This window comes from Nesoenas mayeri, assembly GCF_963082525.1.
Source record: "Nesoenas mayeri genome assembly, chromosome: 2".
NCBI lineage: Eukaryota > Metazoa > Chordata > Aves > Columbiformes > Columbidae > Nesoenas > Nesoenas mayeri.
Genome location: NC_137543.1, coordinates 161476237 through 161495677, shown reverse-complemented (window position 1 = coordinate 161495677; position 19441 = coordinate 161476237). Strand labels below are relative to the sequence as shown.

The window sequence follows — 19441 nt, the reverse complement described above, 5'->3', positions numbered from 1 at the left end:
GATGCTGTGCCCCTAATGCTTCCCAAAATCCGGGCTGCACAAACAGCTCACACCGAAGGGATGGGGACATCTGTGATCCCAGTGGTCGTTGTCCATGCCCGGACACCGAGGTGGGCAGCAATCTGTTCACCACAAGTCATTCTCTTCCCAAAATTCCCTGTTTGAGACAGGTCGGTGTGTTTTGCCATGGCTTTCTTAGGTTGTCATCGCTTTGGCTGCTTTTTGACTGTCTGGGGAGATTTTAATGCAATTTAGGTGGTTCCTGAAATATAATAATAATAATAATAATAACAACAACAATAATAATAACAACAACAATAATAATAACAACTCATACCAGCCCATGCATGGGGATGGTGCCTCCCTGCAAGAAGCACAGGGCAGATTTTGTCTCCAGCCCAGGCTCCCTCCTGGTGTTTCTCAGCCCTGTTGTTGCCGTCACTCTTGAGCGTGACCCAATTTTTTAGGAAAAGAAGCTTTTGGGCTCCTGTCCATCTGTCCGTCTGCTTTCTCTTGCCTCTGCGTAATGTTTTCAGCTGCTGGGCGATTTCAGCCACATTTGACAGGGGGAGGGAGGTCTTGAGGGTATTAATGTCCCATGAGCGTCGGGAGGAAATCTAGAAATAAGCAGTTTTTGGGGCTTCCTGCTGTCTTTCAAAACTCCTCTTCCTGTCTTTAATAAAGGAAGTATTTAGTATTTAGCCTGGGACAGCGCATTACATTGATTTATCTTAAAGTTATCCCAAACCAAGAGGAAATAATCCTAAATTTATTGAGCATATGCACTAACAGTTGCTTTTACACCGATCTTTCGAGCATTTGAAACGTGATTTTTTCTTCTTTCCATGTGGAATTAAAAAATTGTTCCATGTTCACCTATTCCCTCCCATATCTGTGTATTATTAAGGAGACAGATATAAAAGCGTTTTTCCCTGCATGAGGAAACTGAGGCACAGAAGGGTACTTGGTACACTCAATCCTATGGGTCCCCTCTATCTGTTTCGCCTTCTCCAGCACCAGAAACAGTGAAAACTTTACTAAATCCTCTCTGTTTTGTCTCAAAAGTGAACTCAAGTGGCAGCAGAGCTGCTCAGCAAAGGGAGCCCTCCATGCAGTCCTGCTTTATTTGGGGTAAAAGAGCCTGAAGGATTTTCTTTGACTCTCTGTGCCTATGTAGTAAATACATAGATAACCAGAGGATGGAGAAGGTGTGAGGGTGGGGAACACAAAGGCACCATCAGATGCAAGCGAACCCCATGATACACTGGCAGCTTTCAAATGTATAATATATACATATATACACTCAGGGAAGAGTGGCTGGAAAGCTGCCCGGTGCAAAAGGACCTGGGGGTGTTGGTGACAGTGGCTTAACATGAGCCAGCGTGTGCGCAGGTGGCCAAGAGGCCACCAGCATCCTGGCTGGTACCAGCACTGGTGTGGCCAGCAGGACCAGGGCAGTGACCGTCCCTGTGCTGGGACCTGGGGAGGACAAACCTTGAATCCTGGGGGCAGTTTTAGGCCCCTCACGCCAAGAAAGGGCTTGAGGTGCTGGAGAGAGTGGAGAGAAGGGAACGGAGCTGGTGAGGGGCTGGAGCACAAGTGTGATGGGAGCGGCTGAGGGACCTGGGGGGTTCAGCTGGAGAACAGGAGCTGAGGGGAGACAGGGACACAAAGAAACGGCCTCAAGTTGCGCCAGGGGAGGTTGAGGTTGGATCTGGGGAACAATTTCTTCCCCAAAGGGCTGTGGGGCATTGGAACAGGCTGCCCAGGGCAGTGCTGGAGTCACCATCCCTGGAGGGCTGGACAGACGGACATGAGGTTCTCAGGCACATGGTTTAGTGCCAGGGCTGGGTTATGGTTGGACTCGATGGTCTTGAGGGTCTTTTCCAACCAAAATGATTCTGTGATTCGTGGAATCTACAGCTTAAGCACATCCCTCAGCACAAGGCCCCAAACATCTCAGCATATTGAGCAACACAGCACGCACCGGCCCCAGTGAAACGAGCACGCACCACATCGCACAAGGCACATACGTCTTCCCACGCAGGCTGGTGTTACCGAATCAGTAACCAAAAAAACTCTCCAAACACAGCAATAGTTTAGAAAGCCGATGTCTGTTTATTGCAGCACTGGGTGCACGGGGGATCTCTCCACCTGACATGCACACCAAGAACCAGAAGCATATTTGTTATATACAAGAGTGAATATTCATACAATTTCTGAGAAGTACATTACAACAACAAATACTCACACAATTTCTAAGAGGTCCCATCTGTCTCCAAGACATATGCATATGCTAATCTATTACAGTCACGCACAGGATGTATAGTGCTGATATTGAGAAGCACAGGCCTGCATTTAACAAGATAACTCCAGCTTTTGGTATCACTGGCACACTGCAGACCATGATGGGACATGCAAGACCCCAGAGTGGATCCTTGGCCCATCTGGCCCAGGACAATGCTGCACAGTGCACATAGAATCATAGAATGGTTTGGGTTGGAAAAGACCTTCAAAGCGCCCCCAGTGCCACCCCTGCCATGACAGGGACATCTTCACCAGCTCATGTTGCTCAGAGCCCCATCCAGCCTGGCCTGGGATGTCTCCAGGGATGGTTCATCCACCACCTCTCTGGGCAACCTGGGCCAGGCTCTCACCACCCTCAGGGCCAACAATTTCTTCCTCATTTCTGGGCTGAATCTCCCTCCTTTAGTTTAAAACCATCAACCCTTATCCTATCACAACAGGCCCTGCTCAAAAGTCTGTCCCCATCTTTCTTATCAGCTCCTTTTAAGCACAGAAAAGCCACAATAAGGTCTCCCCGGAGCTTCTCTTCTCCAGCTGAACACCCCAGCTCTCTCAGCCTGTCCCCCAGCAGAGCTGTTCCAGCCTCGGATCATTCCTGTGGCTCCTCTGGCCCCTCTCCAGCAGGTTCATGTGTGTCCTGTGCTGAGGAACCAGAGCTGGACCAGCACTGCAGGGGGGTCTCACCAGAGCGGGGCAGAGGGGCAGAATCCCCCCTCAACCTGCTGCCCACTCTCTTGGTGATGCAGCCCAGGGTACAACTGGTTTCTGGGCTGCAAGCACACATTGCCGGCTCATGTCCAATCTTTCACCCACCAGCACCCCCAAATCCTTCTCCACAGGGCTGCTCTCCATCCCTTCACCCCCAGCCTGTGTTGACACTGGGGGTTGCCCTGATCCAGGTGCAGAACCTTGCATCATCCCCCGGGGCGATGCACAGCCCTGCACATAGCAGGCTGCACTGTGCAAGGTTCTCATTGCACAGTGCTCATCATTGCATGGTGCACATCGCTGCACCGTTCTCCTTGCACGGTGCTCATCATTGCACAGGACCTATCGCTGCATGGCTCTTGTTGCACGGTGCTCATCATTGCCTGGTGCTCATTGCACTGTGCCCATTGTTCCATGGTGCCCATCATTGCACGGTTCACATTGCACAGTGCCCATCGTTGCACAGTGCCCATCGTTGGCACAGTGCTTGTTGCATGGTTCTCGTTGCTCAGTGCCCATCGTTGGCACAGTGCTCGCTGCATGGTTCTCATTGCTGGGTGCCCATCATTGGCATGGTGCTCGTTGCATGGTTCTTATTGCTAGGTGCCCATCATTGGCACGGTGCTTGTTGCATGGTTCTCGTTGCTCAGTGCCCATCGTTGGCACAGTGCTTGTTGCATGGTTCTCGTTGCTCAGTGCCCATCGTTGGCACAGTGCTCGTTGCACAGTTCTCATTGCTGGGTGCCCATCGTTGGCACGGTGCTCATTGCATGGTTCTCATTGCTGGGTGCCCATCGTTGGCACGGCGCTCGTTGCACAGTTCTCATTGCTGGGTGCCTATCTTTGGCACGGTGCTCGTTGCATGGTTCTCGTTGCTCAGTGCCCATCGTTGGCACAGTGCTTGTTGCATGGTTCTCATTGCTGGGTGCCCATTGTTGGCACAGTGCTCGTTGCACGGTTCTCATTGCTGGGTACCCATCGTTGGCACGGTGCTCATTGCATGGTTCTCGTTGTTGGGTGCCCATCATTGGCATGGTGCTCATTGCATGGTTCTCATTGCTGGGTGCCCATTGTTGGCACGGTGCTCGTTGCACGGTTCTCACTGCTGGGTGCCCATCGTTGGCACGGTGCTCATTGCATGGTTCTCACTGCTGGGTGCCCATCGTTGGCACGGTGCTCATTGCATGGTTCTCACTGCTGGGTGCCCATCGTTGGCACGGTGCTCATTGCATGGTTCTCATTGCTGGGTGCCCATCGTTGGCACGGTGCTCGTTGCATGGTTCTCGTTGCTCAGTGCCCATCGTTGCATGGTGCCCATCGTTGTTCGGTGCCCATTGTTGCACGGCACCCATCACTGCACAGTTCTCGTTGCACAGCACCCATCGTTGCACAGTTCTCGTTGCACAGCGCCCATCATTGCGCGATGCTCGTTGCATGCTGCCCATGTTGCTCGGTGCCCACCGTTGCACGTTGCTCGTGCACCCGTCGCATGGCTCCCGTTGCTCCGTGCCCGTCGCTGCCCGGTTCCCGTTGCTCGGTGCCCCTGCACGCTGCACCCCCCGCGCCCCGCATCCGGTCACGAGCGGCGCGGGAGGAGCAACTCGGGGCGTGGGCACACATTGGGCGTGGTCACGCAGTGGGCGTGGTCAAGGGACGTGACTCCGCCCCCATACCGGGCCAGCGCTGCGGCTCCCCGCGGTGGCCCCGCCCCCTGCCCCGCTCGCCCCGCCCCCTGCCGCCCTCCTCGGTTTCCCGTGGTGCCGCGCGCGGGCTGGCACTGACGTGGCCGCCGAGCTCCGCCATCTTGTGTGCCTGGGCGGAGAGCGGCCGAGAGGCGCAGGCGGCTCCGAGCGGGACACGCCGAGGACAGACAGCCAGACACACTGCCCCGGAGCAGCAGCCGACGCCGGTGAGTTCGCCGATGGGATCGCCGATACCTCCGCTCCCTTCATCCCAATCCTTTCCTCGCTGCTGCCCTCCGCCCACACCCCGCGGTCGGCGGCTGAGGCGCCGCGGCCTTGGCGCTGAGGGGACGGGGCGGCGGGCGGGCCCGCTCGCTTTTTTTCCTCACTTTCTTCCTCCGGCCGCCTTCCCTCGGTGGCTGTCGAGGGGAGGGAGAAGCCAGAGGGACGAAGGAGCCCTCAGCGCCGGCCTTGGGGAGCGGCCCGGCCGGGCCCGGCCCCATCCACCCTCCTCAGGCCTTTGGGGTTGGGCGGCTGCACCGGGGGGGTCCTTTTGCTTTCCAAGCTCTTTCGTTTCCCAGCTGAGGAGGCGTGGGCGGGAGGGGGAACCGCTCCAAGGCCCCGGCACCGCTCCCTCTGCCGGGGGAACCAGGCAGGATGCGGCAGGACGGGCTCGTCCCTTCCCCAAACTCGCTCATTCCGGCCTGAACGGGTCTGAGGAGAGAGAAGCGTTTCCTCGTTTTCCTCTTCCCCCGAAAAAAAAATCGTTGCGGATCTCAGACATCTGGTAATACGGGAAGGGGAATGAGGCTCGAATGGAACTCATAGCACAGAGGTTATTTTCCTATAAGCCCTTGGCTGCTGAGTTGGGCCTTTTTCCTGGACTCAGAGGTTGATGGTGAGGAGTCGAGCTTCAGCCTGGAGCAAACTGTGTTTTTGCTATCCATGGCTTGGGTTCGGTGCTGTAGGAGATCAGTTTGCCTCGGCATAGCAGCTCCTGGAGGGAAAGATATTATATTCTGTCTGAAAATACTATATCCCGTCTCTGTGAGCAGTTAACATGATACTTCAGGCTGATAACCTCTGCCTGATAAAGCGATAGAGCAGCTATGGGAACCTTTTAACAGAGGGGTTGTGTTTGTCGCCCCGGCAGAGCACAATTAAAACTCTGGTGGGTCGTAAAACTGCCTAAATGTTGTTTTTGACATTGACCTTGTTGCTTTGCTGCTTGGCTCTTGCCAAACCAAATTCCACAGGTTGATTAGAGCCGTATCCAGAGGTCTTGTTTTCAAATGTAGCTTTGCCAATCACTAAAACGCCAGCTATTTGTATAATACTTTGAACTTTGTTTTGCGAGCAGCAAAGCTCACAACACCCCTTTGCGGGATATTCTATTAACCTTATTTTTCAGGCAAAGAAACAGAGTCGGATTGTCCAAGGTCATTTGGCAATATCGTTATTACTATTTTTGCTGCCGATTTGGAGCACTTCTGCAGGAAAAAGGAACTGTAGCTGAAGTAGAGGGTTGCTACTTGGCTTTTGTTCAGGAGTTTTATAATCATATTGTCAGTATAAGTACCCACAGTCTTACAGATATAGAAGGGGATTTTCTAAAAGGAAAGTTTACGAGGTTGGTATGATGCCACTGACTTTATGACATTAAGAACACGTCTGCGGTGCTGGAGAACCCTGTTGGGCTGCTTTCCCTGCTGTAGTAATTACGTTGGGTGAAAGGGTGAGGAAACTCGCCTCACTTAACCTCTTAAACTCAATTACTTTACCAAGTTTATTGACGCTTCTACTGCAGTAGAGCAGGAGGAGTGAAAATGGTTCGAGTATATGTCGTCTCCACTCAGACCCGCCTTTGCTGCTGTGATAGTTTGTGATAGACATAATAGTCACTGGATCATGTTAACAGACAAATACCAGAAGGTAAATCAGTCCTCAGTGGTCTGAGGCATTTGCTGATTTTTTAAGATTTCCTAATTGTGAAACACAGTCAGAATGTGGAAAGGGACTGGGCAGGAGTGGTGCGTTTTTGCTGGGTGCGTGTAGTTCCGTCCCTGTGTGTTAGTCATGCTGACCAAGGCGGGGGCAGGACTAGTCACAGCTTTTCAAGGCAAAGAAAGTGTGTGTGGGAGTAGGGGGCTGGATTCTGGTCCTTGTCATTCACCAAATTGCATTGTGCTCCAGTTACACCTGTCTGAAAGCTTGCTTTAAGCAGTAGCATTCACACATCTTGCTGAGGCACAATTATCAGATAAGCTATTGATTACATTAATTGGTGAAAGGAAGAAAAGCTTATAACACAAGATGACAGCAGAATTTGCAGTGGTTAAATTTAAAGAGCCACCTTTATTTGAATCTAAAAGATTGCTTTAGAAATAAAAGCTGCAGAGAATTTTTACAGATCTCAACAGCTTTCGCAAACATCTAGATTGCCTTACAGTCCATAAATGTAGTAAACATAACTGAACTTTTTCTGAAAATGAGTAGTTTTTATCCTTTTTTAGAAATCTCTTGAAAGTTTTTCTACTGGAGAGCTTGTGCTAGAGCTAAGACTGTCCTCAGCCATTATTCCCTTTCTTTAACTGATGAGTAAAGAAGTTTATAATCAGCTTCCTACTACAGCAGCTGTTTTTCTGTGTTATTCAGCGGGTTTTTTTCTTTCTGCTCGTGAGTATCCAATTTTATTTCTTGTTTCTAACACACACAAACATTGAAGGACTGTGGTACTACTTCTGCTGAGGTTTCAATTCTAATAAAACTCTCATGTCTAATATAGCTCTTATCCATATGCAGATCTCATACCTCGCAACCAGCTGCGTGGGCTCTGCTTTGACATTTTCCCCAAACTAAAAGCCAATTGCGTTATCAAAGCTCTCATGTGAGTTCTTGCCATTTCTAATATGAGTGTCAATGTTGACTTACTGCCCAGTTACTGGGAATGAATAACAGGATATTTGGCTCAAAATTGAAGATTTTGAAATCAAGCTTCAAAAAACTGTGCAAAGCTTGCGTGAAAAGAAACACTTTGTAATAACCGGTTCTCACAGCAGTGTGCCCCGTTTAACAGGTGGATATGAAGTCACGGACAAAACTTGGGTGTCACAGCTACATTGTTGGCACCACTTTTATTTCCTGAGCCAGCTACAGGCAGCCTGCGGGGAGGTGATGGATGTGATTTATCTAAAAGCATGAACAGTGACTCCTCCTGTATTTTTCTACCTGTCAACCTATCCTTTCAATAAAATATTTTGCAGATCAGATATGGTTTTCCTATGTGTGGGTTTGCGCGCTGTTGAATTATGCAAGGTGGTGTATAACTGCGTAAAACTGTTTGAGATTTTGCTGTGAAACAGAAATAGCTTCTTTCCCTTACTTCAAGGTGAGAATAAGGGAATAACTCTGGTTTGGTTTTTTGACTGTCAAGTCAAGCAACCTACCCTCTGCTTGCTAGTGACTTTTTTATTAGGATCAATATTTTAGGAGTGAGGAGTTCTTGAGTCTGAGAAACAGGCATGACCTCAAAGGAAATTTTCCCTCCTTTGCCCTTGTTTTGATCTTTTAAGTGGAAACATCTTGTTTTTCTGCCAATATGAGCACCGTGCTCTCAAGAGAATGTTACAGCACATGAAAAATGCACTGTCTGGGTAATGTGTAGAGACAGCAAGATGTTCAGCCTACTTTGGTTGAATGAAGACGCTATGTAAGGACCAAATCAAATACACTTCTTGACCTCCACATTTGTTGGATTTTCTTTCCCCAAGCTTCTCACTTGCGGTCAACTTGTCCTCCATCTGCCTTGAACACTCAGTGGTGCATCTGGGTGCTTTTTGGTTGCTCACGGCAAGGCTTTGGCCAAATCCAATGGTTGCATATCTTTAACTTCTATTTCAGATGATGCTTCAGTGCCAGAACCTTTCCTGTAACCTCCCCTAAAAGACAAATAACAAGGTCATGATAATTTAGGGTGCCTTTTCCATCTCATGCTTGGCAGAACAGCCTCCAATGTGAAAATTGTTGCAGTGGGAGGTTTTGATCTACACGGTTAATGCTCCCCTGACTTCAATGGGTACAACTATAAAGAAGTTCAGACTTAGCATTGATGAAGAGGTGACTGAGGTGGCTTTTACAATGATATTTATGTCCAAGATAATCCTCTGTTGAAGAAAGAACCTAACCTACTCGTTAACTTCTCTTAAATTTTGCACGTAGTCTATACCTAGTGATGTTAGTATGGTCTAAAGTCTCAGGTAACTTAAAACAAATTTATTTAAGCTAAATTCCACTGTTAAGGCCCAGAAGTTAAAGGGCTTGAGTTGATATGTTGTCATATTTCACTCCCATTACCAGATGTGGAAGGCCAGTAAACAACGTCAAAAAATAGTTTAATATAACTGTACTGGAATAGTCATGTATTGGGCCACCCTGGCTATATATAAAGAAGTGTTTTGATCAAGAATGTCTTTCAAACTGCACTGTAACAGAACACTTTATAAAGAAATTGCTTTGAGTTCATAAGAATGCAGCTGTACTTAACTGACTGTGTGTGCTGAGCGATGGTGTTAAATACTGTGGGCCCACATTAATCTGAAATATTAACAGTGTTCTGTTCCTGTTGGATCCCTTCTCACATTCTCTTTTCAATCACACTTTATATTGTAAAGAACAAGCTGCCAGGTTAGATTTACACTTCAAATTATTTGCCAGTTGTTCTTGCATGTGACACCAAGAACAGATGTTAAACTTGATTTTTTTATTTAAAAAAAGCTTTCTCACCTCTTGTTTTCACGTGGGTTTGCTGATCTTTTGTATGAATATTTGACTTCTCTTGACACTTTAATTTAAAACTTTGTAGAATGCCGTAAAATAAAAATATGATACAGGCCCAACTAACGCTAACTGACTAGGCTTCAAATGAATAATAAATAATAAAATTGAATATAAAATTAAACAATTTTGTTCTCCCGTGACTGACAAAACTAATGTGGTTAGTACCAGATTAGTAATTATGGGTTTGAGTTTTTCTAATTGTGTTAGAGGTGGATATAATGCTTAGGCCGATGTCAAGTAGACTTTCCTTTAAACAGAGATTTGCTTTTGGTAGTAAATCAGTTAATCAAAAAAAGCTTTTTGGTAAACCTGCAACCGTTAGGGGTTTTACGTTGTGCATTAGTATTTTTACTGCAGTATGTCATTGGGGCACCATGTTCACCTCCTCTCGAAGTGGGACATTCTAGAGAGATGTAAACAGATGCCCTGTGTACCTCAGTGTGCTGTGCAGAGAAGGGACAAGAATTAAGCTTTTCTTGCTTGATCTTCATTGCTGCTGGTACTTTTTGGCTGCAGAGAACAGATTGCCAGTATTATTGTGCCCAGCAACTTTTGTTACACCACTTGAAAAGTTCTGATCGCTGCTTTTTCACTTTGGGAAGCCTTATGTGGTAAGTGAAATAAATGTATTTCTATACTGCTGGCATAATTTGACTCAATAATATATAGCATTCTGTGCCTCAGCCTCTGATTTTTGTCTCTTATGATATATTTAAAGAAATGGTGTAAAGCTGAAAGAAACCATAGTGTTTTGCCCCAGCTCCCAGCTCAGTCAAGTTTCGTCTCTATGTGGTCAGAAAGAACGTTACCAGAGGTTCAAAATGATGCAAAGAGTTAAAGATGTAGCTATATCTTCTTTACATACTACATAACATAACCTTGTGGCCATACTTCTGTAGGATGGCTTGTTAATAGCTTATCCAAGAAATGTGGAGGTCAAGAAGCGTATTTGACTTCTCAAGATAAACAAGCCTGGATAAAACTACATTAAAATGCATTAACGTACAGTTAAATGCAAAATACTGCAGAAGATTAAGTGTTGAATGATCTTTGGCCTTGAGATACTCCCCAGAGCTTTGATTCTATCCACGTACAATTAATAAAAGCAAATTCTAGTTATTCCTCATGGGCCATATTGCTTTAACAAGACACCAGCCTGCCTACTATTGTAGAAATTCATTTTTAACTCATTACACTGAGCCTGTTTGAAAAAAGCTGTTTGTTCTTTTAATTCTAAATGGATCACTAAAAACCAGGCTGTTGAAAATACCTTTTTTCCTGAAAGAAAACTGCAGTTTTATCCAATGAATGTCCTTCTCACTGTTTACCAATGGCACATTATATCTTACCCGAACCTGCTGAACAGGTTTTTACTCCTGTGAGGATCTTGAGGTGGAGTAAACTACGGTCAGGTGGGCAGGGAGAACCAAGAATCATACAGAAAGTTCAATTTCAGGGTGCTCTGGGTTTGGTGAGAGGTGGTGAGTTTCCATTTCTGGAAGCTGAAGTTGCGCTGAGGGAATATTCACACTACACTCTGCAAAAATAGTCGGTCCTGTTTATTCAAATTGTTCTTTTTCATGCACAAATCTTCCTACTTAGCCTGATAGATACCTCTTTTGAAGATGTGTTGAAGTACTACAAGCAGCTCACGAGCCACAGTCTTTTATGTTTTCAGGCATTTTGTTGAAGTTGTGCTTCTAAAATGATCAGTATAGCAATTCCTGACAGCGTTTAAATCAAGGAAAAGAGAAAGCTAAGCTTTAGTATTGAATATAGGCAATATATTGGCAAGTCTTGATATAGATTGAAGTTGCCTGAAGAGTGAGGCGAGTGCATGGTCTTAAATTTCCTCGTATTTTCAGACTGTGTATATTAGTTCTCATGATCCAACTAATAGACTGAAATGAGAATTACAATAAGCAGATTCAGCTCTGAGGTACGGTGGAAATCGTCGCGTGATCCCTCAGCTGAGCTGTATTAATGGGTGGCGGCGAAGTCCCGGGAAGCAGCTCAAAACCATCGGAGCAGTTTCTGCTGTGGTGGTGTCTCCGCTACTCAACAACACAAATGGACTGAAAATCAGAGACCTGATGGCCGCTCACAGTTGTGATGAGGATTTGGTTGAGGATTTTAATGATGCTGAGGAAGGTGCTTTTGCTTAGGTAATAGAAATCAATGAAATACTGTCAGGGATGATGCAGGGAGAGGAGTGTAATGTACAAAACCATGGGAGTATTATTTCTGTGGGCATAGATGACCATGATTTTAGCTGCTGGTCAGAGGATTGTCAGGCTGATAGTGAAGACACAGATGTTATCTTTCGCCCCGGCAGCATCCAGCAAGTCGCTGGTGGGAACCACAGCAGTTGTGGGAGTTCTGCAGATGGGTTTCTCCAAGTATTTTTCTTTTGAACAGCAATGATTTCACTATTTTCTACTCGATGTCTAAACACACTTGTCTTGCAGGGATGGACTGTGTACTACACTGCCTATAAAAATAAATCGAACTTTCTGTGGTTTCACCTACCCTGAAGTACCAAATAAGTTACAGAAGTGGTTTGGATAGTGGAAAGAAAAAAAGTAGGCAGGATGGGTGGTAAAAAAGCAGCTTCAGTGGTGGAGGGCAAACTTGAGCTGGAAATAGCTGCCAGGAAAACAAGGATCTACTGGGATTCACTAGTGTTAGTGCTAAATCTAAGCAGACTGTGACTTCTTCAGGGTGTGGAAAGATGTTGTGGATGTAAATGCTAAGATTTTGCTGTGTTACCTGTTTACTGCTGTTGAGCCAAGCATTTAATGACCTATAATAAACATGCAGAGACAAAAGAAATGCATTCTTTTGCAGGGCTTGCAAGGTTCTCTTGCTACAGAAGTGTTTATATTTACTTTGGAGGGTTACAAGAGCTCTGGTAAAAGGTTACAGTTCAACCCTGCCTATTGCTTTTCAGATGAAGGAGATGGAGGTAGCATGAGCAGGCGGACAAAGGAAAACTTTACAGCTCAGTAAGAGCTGCTGCTGTGGGCTGGGAGTGAGATTTCCTGCTGTGTGAGCGATTTGGATAAACAGGGACTTCAGCAAAAACTGTTTTCTCTACTTCCGAATTAACCTTCCTGTTTATACAGCTTTCATATATTCAAGTGGGAATTGAATATTCATGGTTGCGTTCCAGAAATATGAAGGAAACGGTGGGATAATAAAACTTTCAGGCCTTCCGTTTGGTTTTAATCCACAGGCTACCGTGTCTGGCTTATAGAAGAGCTTAGTTTTAAAGTTTTGATCACGTTGCGCTTCTATGATATAAAATAAGTGAATCTTTGACTCGAGTTACTCCAGCAAGGGGTGAAGTGATGTCATTCAGAACTCTGGAGTGGACTCTGAACTTCACTGGGGAGCTGCTTGTGCTGAGACATGTGACCTCGTTAATGTTACAGTGCTTAACTTTTGGGTTAAAAATTGCATCCAGCAAAGCTTCCTGAAAGGGCACAACTGCTTAGACCTTTCCCAGTGAGGAGTGAGGAACCCAGGCTTCATATGTCCCAGGCACAGAGCTAAGTTTTGTTCTGTGCTGTGCTTTTCAATTCAAAGCTTGTTTTCGTGAACATAAATAAATATTCTGTGAAGTCTGTTTACAGTGAGGTTTTTGCTTCAAGCACACAGCTTCATCACAAAATACACAATATCTTCAAGAGATGATTCAAGCTTCATATTGCGCTTTAAATTGTGTGACTGGAAACCCATCCTTTGAATGTTACCTACTGTCTTAAGCTTGAATTTTCAGTTGGGCTCAGTCTCTTTAAACTGACATCTGAGAGTTTTTAGACAAAGGTGTGAATTGTTGCTGTCGCTGTGTAATATCCCCATCTACATTTTGCTGTAAAGCTCTCAGGCTGCTTTTTTCCTGCCTTATGTGAGCAGAATAATAGTTCTCTTGGTGATTTCAAACTTGCTGTAAACTTTGTAGTAATAAATTGGGAAAGCGGGGAAAATATGTGGAATTTGTGGTGGGGTGGATCCTGTCCCAAGGACACAGGGAGTGTCTGAGGGCTGGAGAGGCAGTTTCTCCAGTTCCTAAACAGGAACCTCCTGATGATGTTAATCACTTGTAAGTGCCCAAGCAGAAGTGTTCGCAGTGAAGGAAGAAACGTTCATTTCTAAACCTCTCTCCTTTAATGTGGCTATTAATTTTCGATGGTTAAATTTCAGTAACTATGGATTTACTTCCTCCAGTGTTAACAAAAGTAATACTGCTTTGTCTTTATATTGTGTTCGCAGGCTGTTTCCTTGGGCTTTGAGAGGAAGGAAACTGTTTTGAGTAGGAAAGAATCCAAACTGTATTCTGAGTTTCCTTCGTAGAAGAAGGACCAGCTATTGGTGTGCTAAGCATCAAAGACATGAGCACACATTTAAAACATTTTTTAACTGCAGGTTAATTAGAAGAAGTGTGTTTTCTGGTGACACTTTAGGCTGCAGATAAATTATCCCATAAAAGTGGGGGACAAAGTACCTAAAGTGATGAGTTGCATTGAAAGCAAATAATGAGTTTTACAGACAAAAGTTCAAGGACAGTATTTACTACTCAAATCTCTGCAAGAATATTTGAAAGATTTAAAACACTCAGAGTATTTTTTTTTAATAAGGAGTAATTTGGGCAAATATGTTCATCTTTATATTACTTGGATATGGAGAAAAATAATGTATGGTGATGGCTGGTGTGTCTGTGAAGAATTCATATTATCCCATACATTCTTTGGTGGTTGATTATGCCTTGGTCAGAACACAGCCTTTGTAACTCATGAGAGATACTCTGATCTTTTTCTTCTAGACTTCACTGGCCAGTGAGGACATATCTCAGGCATGGGAAATATTTTTGCTAACCTCTTCAAAGGCCTTTTTGGCAAAAAAGAAATGCGTATTCTAATGGTTGGTCTGGATGCTGCAGGAAAGACCACTATTTTGTACAAACTTAAACTTGGTGAAATAGTAACTACTATTCCTACTATAGGTAAGATTTTTTTACATTTATATAACTGCTTGCTTTGTGATTTGAGTCTTATTGTTTGTGTCTTATCTCAGCTGCCGCTCTGTTGATTTAAGTGATTTAGTGCTGTGCTCTGACTTGACCGTCAGAACAAACACTGGCTGAAACCGTGGTATGAGGATGGCACAGCCAAATGTTCCAGCAGGGGAGGAGATTACGTGATTCTGGTTTGTCACTCCATCCCTCTTCAGTCATTTGTAGAACAGCCCTTTACGGGCTACAGAAGGGCAGTCTGCCCTCCTAAGCATCTTGTGACATCAGGTAAATTAGACTGAGAAGCAGAGAGTGACACCTGTTTTGGAGGGTAACTGTAAGAGCTGTGTGATCAGAGAGATCCTTTATTTTATTTGCAGTCCTTAAAACTCAAGGGTTTTTGTCATGAAGTGGTAGGTAGAAATTACAGCTCTTGATCATTAATTTGACTGGGGTGGGAGTGGTGGTGGGAGGAGGAGTTCCAGAAAACCCACATTTGTCTGCTTTGAGGGCTTCATTATATATCTATATTTTAAGACAACTTTTTTAATGATGACATTCTGAGTGTGACTTGATAAATATAATAAGTCCAGGGCCAACTGTGTTTAACTGAGATTTTTGCCACAATTTCTATTTTAGGTTTCAACGTGGAAACAGTAGAGTATAAGAACATTAGCTTCACAGTCTGGGATGTAGGCGGTCAGGATAAGATCAGACCACTCTGGCGCCATTATTTCCAGAACACACAAGGTCAGTCTGAATGTTAAATCGCAGCTTTCCAGAATCAAAATAGGGTTTTTTAACATCATTTCTATGATAATACTGTGAGTTTCTCGAGAGGGGGAGGGAAATATTTATTATTATAAGAGGGTGTGTTTGTATGCTCTTCTACTAAGCTAGTGCAGGTTCAAAGAGGGGTGGGAAGAAATCTAGAAACCAGTCTTCCTTGTCCATCTGACTCAGAGCCAGCTTGGAATTTGGATTTTTCTTTGAGTGCCACAGCTCTCTGTCTTTGCTTCAGAGCCTTTACTACAAGCTCCAGCAGCCCTGTGAACTTGGGACTTGTCCGTTCTTCCCCTTCTGTGCCTGTAGAGCGTACATGTGTGCATTTGAGTCTTGTCATAGGATTTCAAGAGTTGCTACTCACTGGATAATAGTGGTTATGTAAATGAAGTGCACAAGTTCCAAAAACACCCATGAACACGAATTTTTGCCAGTAATAAAAAACCCTGTATTTTTCTGATCTATACTGGATCATTCTGACCTCCAGATGGTAGGTATCGTGTGTAAATAACTTAGTTATGTGCTTATTCGCATTGTTTGCTTCTTTCTAGGTCTGATTTTTGTGGTTGACAGCAATGACAGAGAACGAGTGAATGAGGCCAGAGAAGAGCTCATGCGAATGTTGGCAGAAGATGAGCTTAGAGATGCCGTTTTATTAGTGTTTGCTAACAAACAGGTATGCCCAGGAAAGATGTTTTTCTCTAAGAATTCTTGGAAACATACATTGAACTTGATGTTTTTCAGTGTAATGATCGATAAGTTCTCAGTAAATGTCCATTCAGTTTTGTTGAAGAGAGCAAACCCATAGACTAAACTACCCCGTTCTCATCTGGAAAGAGCATCCATCTGAACACTCTTGACTAAGAGAAATTCTTGTGTTTTCAGTTTTAGGGAAGAATTCTACTCGTTTGATTGTTAAAGCTGGCTTGGCTTAAGTACAGCACCTGCCCAAGCTTCCCCCAAACAGAGAGGAAAGCCAGAATTCCAGAGCATCCCTCAATTCTCCCCTTAGTGTTTGAGGGCACTACTGGTGTTAGTGGAAGCACTGGACTGACTTAATGTATTTGAGTTGAACTGGACTCTTCCAGGCCACAGAGCAACCCAGACTTCTGCCTTCTATTGTTTGTAAAGGCCTTGGTAGCTTAAACCCAAATGTTGAAGGTCTTAAATATGATAAATAAACTTACAGAAGGAATAGCATCCTGCTTCTCAGTTGCACAGGCTCAGTTGTGAACGTTAAAGCGGCCATAAGCCTTGTCTAGGAGCAAGAAAGGGGGACTATAAATAGAAACAGTACTGAGGCAAGTATGATTTTGTGATAAAAGTTGAGCTTAAATCGTAACTACAGTTGCAGAAAATGTTTTCAGAGTGGAAAGTGAATGAAACAGCTCTTGAATTGTACGCAATTGTAATTGATCGCTGAGGGGGTTGATGACTTGATCCAAACGTCAGCCGTCTCCCTTCTGTTTTCTGAAGAGAAATATTCCGTAATATGTGCTTTTGATTGTGGTGTTAAACCTTTGGGGTTTCTGTCTGTATAGGGGAAATAGCTTGAATATGGAAGTAATCCGCTGAGCTTTTCACAAAGAGAAGCTCCAAGGGCTCTTAACTTTGAATGGCTGTAAAGCTGATGATCAAAACAGCTTCTTCTCAGTGAGTAGGGGAGAAAATGACTCTTCTTCCTTCCCTCAGGACCTGCCGAACGCGATGAATGCAGCAGAAATCACAGACAAACTCGGACTGCATTCTCTTCGTCACAGGAACTGGTATATCCAGGCAACCTGTGCCACTAGCGGAGATGGTCTCTATGAAGGACTGGACTGGTTGTCCAATCAGCTCCGAAACCAGAAATGAAACCGTAAAAACCTTCCTCTTCCCTCTTTTTCCACCCTTCCCTCTTATTTCCTCTTATTCGCCCTTCGCTTTACTCTAATGTGGCAAACTGTGCTACTTTGTGGTATTGAGTGCCGGAAGCTGTTTTCATTTCTTTTTTGTCACAGTATATATTGCATCATGCTGTAAATGTGGCAAATACAAGCCTGAAAACAGTTAGGTTTCTTATTTAATGTAAATAGTTTTCGTTTCCAATGAGGCAGTTTCTGGTACTCCTATGCAATATTACTCAGCTTTTTTTATTGTAAAGAATCAACTCACTGTTTAGTACTTGGAAGGGATTGAAGTGGGTTAACATAAGGTCCTTGCGCAGTAGAGCTGAATACGATCTCGATTGGGTTGTGAGGTCTGTGAGATCCATTTTCGGTGGTTGGTTTTTAACCTGAATTCTGTATTTTTTTAAATAGTCAAGGAAAAGTAAAAACACTTCAGCACACAAACGTTTGACATAGCTTCTGCTGTTCTAGCTCTAACGTGGTGACTCTTGATTCTTTTTGACACGGTGAAGCAATGATTGACACCCAATTAGCTTCATCTGGTTAAAGAACAGATTGGAACTAATAGATCTCTGGCTTTTTCTGTAGCTCATAGTACGTGCTCATATTTGTTCATACTCGTTAAAAGAGATGTCGGACCTGGTTTAGATGAGCTTGCAGACTCATGCTAAACATCTGACTTTTGGTTCAGGTGAGATTTCTCACTTTCATGGAACTTGAATAATTTCCAGAAGTCGACATTTTTAGCCTGTCGTATTTGTCAAAAGTGTTTTGTACTTTCCTTGTGTGTAAACCACTCCAGAAGGCAAACCTTTCCACAGAAAGCACAGCCTGTACTAGTCCTAAGCTCTATAGGTAGAAAGTACTGTACTTAACGTAAGAATTGCCATGAAAAACACCAAACATCAATGTATAGCGTCTAGAAAAAAAAAAAGCATGAGAGTTTGGAGAGTCATTCCACTCTAGAAGTGTTCAATCCCATATCTGTATATGTGTGAAAACCCTTGGCATCCCTCATACTGCAAGGTTCAGATTTGCCATCAGAAAAAAAGACCTCTTTACTTTTTCTTTTGTATTTTGATAAACACTGAAGAAGCTGGAGCTGTTAAACTTTAACTCGAGGAACTATCAGAACTGGTTTATTTAGTGTTGTGGAAACCTTTATTGCTTTCAATACACAATTAGTAATCAACTGTTTTGTATACTTGTTTTCAGTTTTCATTTCGACAAACAAGCACTGTAATTAAAGCTATTAGAATAAAATCTCTTAACTATTTCATGTTTTTTATGCCTTGCTGTTCATTTGATCATCTTGGCAGAATCATACTTGTTGAATAAAAAGTTTCATGAAACTTGCACTGGTATCACGTTGCTTTCTATCATCGTTGTACAGCACCGCATGCTGGATTAATGCAAATCCAGTCGGCATTTTGCCACCTTACGATTTGCATGAAAATTCTGGCACATCTCCTCTATTTTCCAAATAATGTATCATCCCTCGTTGGACTCGTGCAGGTGAAGAAGTGGGCAGTAGCCCTCTGGTTGAGAATTGGCTTCTTCTAGAAGTCACTTCGTTGCCCCAGGGACATCTGTTGAGCTTCTTGAGTAGCCCCATCACTTCCAACAACAGGTTTTTCTTCCCGCCGATCCCATTTCATAACAAGCTCCGTGAATTTGCAGTTTTTGAGGGGAAAAAATGGAAGGCAGACTTTATATAACACTGGTTTGTGTTTTTTCTGTTCTGCAGTCACTGGACCTGGGGCAGAGCTGCTCCCAGCTGATGGTCCTGCAGCTTCTCGTCGCTGACGGCCACACTCAGTCTGTTTTCCCGGCTGGAATTGCAGCGGATTCCCCTTTACACAGGCTGCAAAAGTGTAAGATTAAAGGTATATATTACATAGGTTAGAGAGCAACATTGCCTGTAGGGAAATCTGGGTGTCAGAGTGGACTGTGGCCGTGCCAGGAGGCAGCTGCTTAATGTGTGTGCCCAGACCAGCCCTAATCCTGAGTGCAGGTTTATTTTAGGACTGTCCTTATGGAGTGAAATGAGTGTTTTCTCTGCCCTCTCTTCAGCTTTGGGGGCTGCAGGTGGAGGGTCAGGCTTAGCCAGGGTTCTTAACACTCATCCCTGTAGTAAAGGGTAAATAGCGTTAAGCAAACAATGACAGGGGATTACAAAACTCCTGTAAGTCAGGTTTATTCTTTCGAAGCTGTTCATCTGG

At 44.6% G+C, this 19441-nt stretch overlaps 1 protein-coding gene across 1 annotated transcript; it reads left to right on the top strand.

Moving 5' to 3' along the window:
• Window positions 1–4802: 4802 nt before the first annotated feature.
• Window positions 4803–18575, top strand: ARF1 (ARF GTPase 1). The gene is made up of 5 exons (XM_080339443.1): window positions 4803–4924; window positions 14359–14538; window positions 15187–15297; window positions 15882–16006; window positions 17023–18575. Exons 2-5 carry the CDS (start codon window positions 14391–14393, stop codon window positions 17182–17184), a joined length of 546 nt encoding a protein of 181 aa, XP_080195569.1. The 5' UTR covers window positions 4803–4924; window positions 14359–14390; the 3' UTR covers window positions 17185–18575.
• Window positions 18576–19441: the final 866 nt, after the last annotated feature.